Raw genomic sequence first — 6,480 nt, 5'->3', positions numbered from 1 at the left:
CCTTGTTTACCATTGTCTCCTCCATCGTGTAAAGTTGTAAACTAAACAGAATACCGAATTGTATATATCAGAAGAACACATAAGATAATATTAATGTTAAGCTTAAAATGAAATCAGGTTTTATGAGGACAATTAACGATAGCGGCAGCAAGGTGTAGAGAGGAAATACATAATACGCTTATACTTTAATTAATGGAATCGTGAATATATATATATATATATATATATATATATATATATATATATATATATATATATATATATATATATATATATATATATATTATGATCAGAATAAATATGTAAAATATAAATTAATCTTTGATCGTAAGTTAGAAAGAGAATTGTGATAATAAGGGTGAAAATTGATCCCATTGGTATGGCGAAAACTTTTGCGGGGGAACACTTCAGCTGGTGAACATTTAATCTAACGAACCTTTAAACTGACGAACACTTAAATTGGCGAACAGTTTAGCTGGCGAACATCTCAGGTGAGTCTCATTAGGACTTGTGAGTTGTGATTTCTAGTTGTGAGTAATATCTTCTGTCCCTCCTTCAGGTAAGGTAGTAGGTCCTCCAGCGTGTGAGAGAATATCAGGGAAATGGTCAGAATGCTCTCAGCCGAAATGTGGAGCGGGTGTGTCTGTACGCTGGACAACAGATAACTCAGAGTGTCATCCCATGAACCAGACGCGCCTATGTCAGCTACGCCCGTGCCAGGATCGTCAGCAACAACAGTCGTTAGCCTACATCCCCCACAAGTTCTCCAGGAAGCATCACATTAGGGTAAGGTCAAGGAAGTACTGAGTGGGTGATTAATTTGTTTTCGTGTTTTGGGGTTGGTTGTCATGGTGATGATATTTGAGAAAAATAGACTTCAGATATACATTATATGCAATACAGTACTCCATTACAGTACCTCGTGGTTCCTGTACGAGTTAATAATTTAATAGATAGTTAATGTATAAAAGTCTGGCTATAGACTACTCCATTCACCTTTATTTTTAATTTAGATTTGCCTGCAGGACTAATAAAGACTTCTACAAGTAGCCTTGAATATACATAGGTTTTATATATATATATATATATATATATATATATATATATATATATATATATATATATATATATATATATATACTCACCCTATATGCGTATATATCAAAATACAATGTTCATATACCTCCTCGACGCCATGGAGTAAGAGTTTGTCCTTCTGTTTACTTGCAGCGAGGCCACACGTGCAAGGCAACACAGAGACAGGTGAAGTCAGTGCGTCTCCGTGCTGGCTGGTGCGTGAGTGAACATCGTTACAGACCAAAGCAGTGCGGTGCGTGTACTGACCGCTGCTGTACCGTCCACTCCTCTACCACCATCTCCGTCGCCTTCCTCTGTCCTCTCCACTACACCAATGACCTCTCCGCTCCTCGCCCTCGCTACCACATCCTCTCCAGACTCCTTCGCACACGCTCCCTCGCCCACACCACAACCACCACAACAACTACCACCACCCGCGTCCCAGATGTGTATGATATGATGGATGAAGGTCAACCTATTATGGATGCCGCCCTCAGCTACCACCAAAGACCACAAGAGGACAAACACCTCCACGACCCAGACAGTAACTACTACAAATACGACCATATTGGCAGCAAGAACGACCACAGCGACGAGCTCCAGTTACCACACGACAACTTGATGGTGGAAGACGACCTGGAGTACGACCGTATCAAGAGCGATAATTACGAGGTGGTGCATCATCAGGTGGAGTGGATCATGAGGTGTAAGTGTAGCCACTCCTGTGATCACCAGCAGGTCCCTCAAGCCTCAACAGTGGCGACAGGACCCCCGACGTAACACTTAGGTCACTGACACAACACCTTGGAAGAAACAATCGACGGGAACAGCTACTTTACTCTTGATCAACATCCAAGGAAGACTCCGAAAAGAATCACCGGAACGTCCAGGTAGTAATTAACTACACCTGGGGGAGGAAGACGAGGGCAGCTGCCGTCTCGTCCAGGGAAGCGCCCCACCGCCACCACCACCGCCACCACAGCTGCCCAAGACGTCGTAACTGACCATCCATCAATACATATCTCTTTATATAGTTTATTATCCACCACCACCAGCCTCACCAGCGCCCTCTGTGATAGCTGGCAAGTAATCAGTGAGACCAGGAGCGAGGCAGCATAGCAAGGTCTGGTAACACGCACACACTTAAGTATTTTGAGTTTGTGAGTCGTGTAGACAGTGAGTGGAGGAGGTGGTGTGAGGGACAGGTAGGAAGAAGCTGAGGAAGACTGTCTGTGGCGGGACTCAGTCAGTCACTCGAGACTTCATTACTCAGGAACAGCTTCACCATCAAGAGTTGTAAACCTCCCACCTCTGTCGTGAGTTGTGAGGGACTGATGGTGTCTCAAGCTGTGAGGAGGTGAGGCTGAGTAGCTTAGGGTTATGTAGTTCAACTGTACACACACACACATGCACACGTATCTTATAGTATCTATACATATACATATATTTCATGTCTGTATGTATGTACATATCTGTAATATTTACCCATTTACTCGGTACAGTAGAGGATTAAGGAGATAATATTATAGCGTGGTGGGTCACTCAGTACCAACAAGAGTAAGGAACTACCAGACAACAGAATAACCAAATATATGAGCAAAAATAACACTTCACCAAGTGCAATTGTTGGGTCCGGCGCGCGGCCTGCTGCTGCCGCCCACACACCTCACACACGCCTTGTAGCGACTGTTAATTCAGATATTTTGAAGCAGAATGTTTACCAGAATCCATTTGTCGCATATGAAAAATGCTAATCTTTATCCTTATAGCTTATACATCAGTTTTTTCCTTACTTCGTAACTTATACAAAAATGCTTCAAAATAACGAAATAACACTTTTAATTATCACCTGCCAGGTCCAGCCAATGTTTACTTCACCTTAATATTAATGCACCGACGTAAATTTATGCTCGCGAGAACTTAGAGAGAATAAGTTTATACTCGCGGAAACTTTTGTTGGGAATAGGTTTAAACTTCATAGAGAATAATTTTACGCTCGCGTTCACTTCGTGGAAATGTTAAGTTATGCCCGCAGGAACATCGTAGATAATTAGTTTGTGTTCGTGGTAGTATGGCAAGAATAAGCATGTGAACCCCCCGCTGCTGCTCCATCACCCTAAACGGCTATTGTTAAAGAAAGAACACGGACAGGAACATGCTGTTGACACAACCAAGACTAACCAAAACAACACATCGTGCTCAAAAGGTTAAATCATCGTTCTTAAATAGTTAAATCTTCTTCATCAAAAGGTTCAGTTTTTGAACTGATATAGTGGAAAGAATTATCAGTGTAGAGAGGTAAACAGTGTACTGTATGTACCTCAGTATCGGGCAGGAGGGCGACATGAATAACTACACATCACTCGAATGAAAGAAATAATAATAATAATAAAAATAATACGAATATTAGTAATAATAATACCTTTAGTAATAGAGGCAGCAATAATTACAAGTTTATTGACTGAAAACCATAAAATCCAAATCTTAAGCAATTGGGCCAGAGTGTTTGGGCAGGCTCCTACACCACCCACCTTTCTCTATATCATTGTACTGTGTTCCTGGCCTGACCGAGTGTACTGTACATAGTAAAAGTGACACCGACATATATATCTATATCTATGTATACTATTATTTAAATATAGGATGACAGAGTGCAATAATGTCATAGGTGTTGCCATATATTCGTAAATTTATAGTATATCCAAAATTGTGGTGGCTGTTTTATTGGTAAGCAAGACGTCTTCATCTGGTTGTTTATTTTATGGTGGGTTTGTTTCTTAGCGGTTTTTTCTTCTTTTTCTTAACATTCCATACGACCAGTGTTGAACTCTAGTGAATTTTGCATCCATATAAAGTTTCACCATTTTGACTTTTGTCTCATTTAGTGTAAAAAAAAGTCGAATATTAATTATCAGAAACTTTGTCAAATATGAATTAAGGGTTTCCGTATGTATACTGCCATTGTGTTGTTCAATGATGTGCCAGGGAGATTCTGATGTTCTATGGTGATACGGAGATCCTTGTGACTGGGGTAAAAGCTTTCTGGAATGCCTTCAAAGCATTTTTCCTCCTTGGGGAACTTTTAGAAGCCAAATTTTTGTGTATGACTATGCATTTGACAACTAGGAGAGGCTGCTGTCATGTGTAAACCAGACGATAATGAAACATTTTTTTCATTATCTAAAACTTATGTCTAAATTATTTGTCATTATATAATTACCAACATGTTAAACTGTCGATTGAACTCGGCCAGATATTAATTATAGTACTGTAGTTAATTTACCACTTTTTAACAGCGGTATATATCTGTCTCTTTGATTATAATAATTCAAACATCAACTAGGCTGCTGTATAGAAACTAATTAAACTTCATTCCATGTACCCTGATTTTCCAATACTGTTGGTTCAGACTCTGAGTATCACACACGTAAACATAGTGAGGAAGTCTGGGAATAGAATTTACTTTGTTGATATAATGTTTCAAGAGTGAAGCCTCAAGACTGTGGACCACCACTAAAACTTGGCTGTGCTGTTTACCCGGGGTATCTGCTTGCCTGGCCAGTTTATTGTTGTGGCTCCTTCCTCTTGAGTTGTTTATCACTTCACCAGTCATATTCACGTTATTAAACCATGCAAATAACCTGGTCATCTGAAGAACATTATAACAATTATTACATCAACTAAATTCACATCACTGAACCATGCAATTGACCTGAGTAGATGAACATAAAAAATTACATGACAACGCTTCCTATTTTATTTTTGTTAGTTAAATCAAAACTTCATTCTAGGTTTGTTCCGTAAACTGAAAAAATGATTCTAACTTCTAGAGAAAGAAATCATTTCTGCCGATTCCTTATGCAACGTTTTTTTCAAGCAAGAGAATTTTCCACCTCACTAATAGAAAAACTTTTGTTGGACAGAGACATATTAACTCTCTTGCATTGGGGGGAAAGTAATCAAAATTCTATATTAAGGTGATCGTCTCATTCTTCCAGTTCGAACAAAATTAGACACTTTATAGACGATAATAAAATGATTTAGCCTTTGATGAGATAAACTTCATAATAATAATAATAACTTCAATGGTCTATGTATAATCAAGAGAATTACTCATTATTAATTCACTTAATTATGTACAGTGACTTTTTATGTCTTTAACCTCTACCACAACAGGTAACACTATGGCAGTCCTGACTAAAGTTATTTATAATGACAAAAAAAAATTATATACTGACCGCTATACAGTATATCAGGCGTCAACATTTCTCAACTGTGATTTAAAACGAGATGACTGGTCTCTAGAGTTGTAATCAAATTAGTAATATGAACCAAGGTAAAACTGTTTTTGTAAAATGAATCGAAATTTAATGGTTAGATTTGCACAATAGAAAAATGTTAATCCATTGAAATTTTAATCTTCGGTTATCGCAGTAATGTCACGTCCGCGTTGATAGTTACAGATGATATTGTTATTATTATTATTATTATTATTATTATTATTATTATTATTATCATTATCATTATTTTATTATTATTATTATCCCTTAGCCTAAAGCAACATCAATGTATACAAGAAGCATCACAAACATTATATAAATTTCTCATTATTAGTACTCAAGCAGAGTAGGAGAGGAAGTTACCAGAGGGGAGAGATGCACGCAAGTAGTTAAGTACACTTTACACTGATATAAGTAAAACTTAAGATCACTATTAATTACTTTAGGGAAATGGCTGTACTGTAGTGACCAGCACAGGAATGTAATACACGGTGCCTAAAATGTACTGCACGCTCTCACTTATATTGTAACATTGAATTCGACGTTTAGAGAATTGTTGTGTTTCGTCTTCAACCTAAAAAATAAATCATGAGTTTATAAAGGACAATTTATAAGAAAAAATAAATAAACTATTTAATAAAACTTGGTGTCTATTAATGTATCCTTCCTTCATTAATGAGAAAGACAAATAACTAGATTTATTTAAAGAGAGATATTCAAATATGGTTGAACAAAAGCCTAATGGCCTTAAAGTATTTCCACAGAAGTTAATTGAAATGGTTCTATTATAGCCAGTGTTATATGAAAGAGTTTGCAAATGTTGTGTATCAGAAACTATATAAACAGAATTATGTTACAGAATTATTTAACCAGATACAATTATCTTTATATTTATTTCATGACTAAAATATATCCTAACCTAAAATACATTATAACGTCAACTTCAACATCAGAATTATTTTACCTAATGTTGTATTAAATATTTTATAGAGGGCAGTGTTGTATCAAAGCCTTATCTAGACAGTGTTGAATTGAGTGAAGATTTATTCCGGCCAGTGTTGAATTAAGAATTTATATAACCAGTGTTGTATTAAAATCCTTACCTGTCCATTGCTGTATTACT

At 37.1% G+C, this 6,480-nt stretch overlaps 1 protein-coding gene across 1 annotated transcript; it reads left to right on the top strand.

Annotated features, from left to right (window-relative positions):
* Positions 1–559: 559 nt before the first annotated feature.
* Positions 560–5,999, top strand: LOC121877319 (CCN family member 2-like; the record flags this gene model as incomplete). Its single annotated transcript, XM_042383009.1, is given in 2 exon segments — positions 560–786; positions 1,231–5,999. Coding segments are annotated over 2 exon segments (854 nt in total), but the record flags the coding sequence as incomplete, so codon positions are not given.
* Between the last annotated feature and the right edge of the window lie 481 nt (positions 6,000–6,480).

This window comes from Homarus americanus, unplaced genomic scaffold (assembly GCF_018991925.1).
Source record: "Homarus americanus isolate GMGI-L3 unplaced genomic scaffold, GMGI_Hamer_2.0 scaffold367, whole genome shotgun sequence".
Taxonomy (NCBI): Eukaryota; Metazoa; Arthropoda; class Malacostraca; order Decapoda; family Nephropidae; genus Homarus; species Homarus americanus.
The sequence above is the reverse complement of the archived record's forward strand: the minus strand, read 5'-3'. Positions and strand labels throughout refer to the sequence as shown.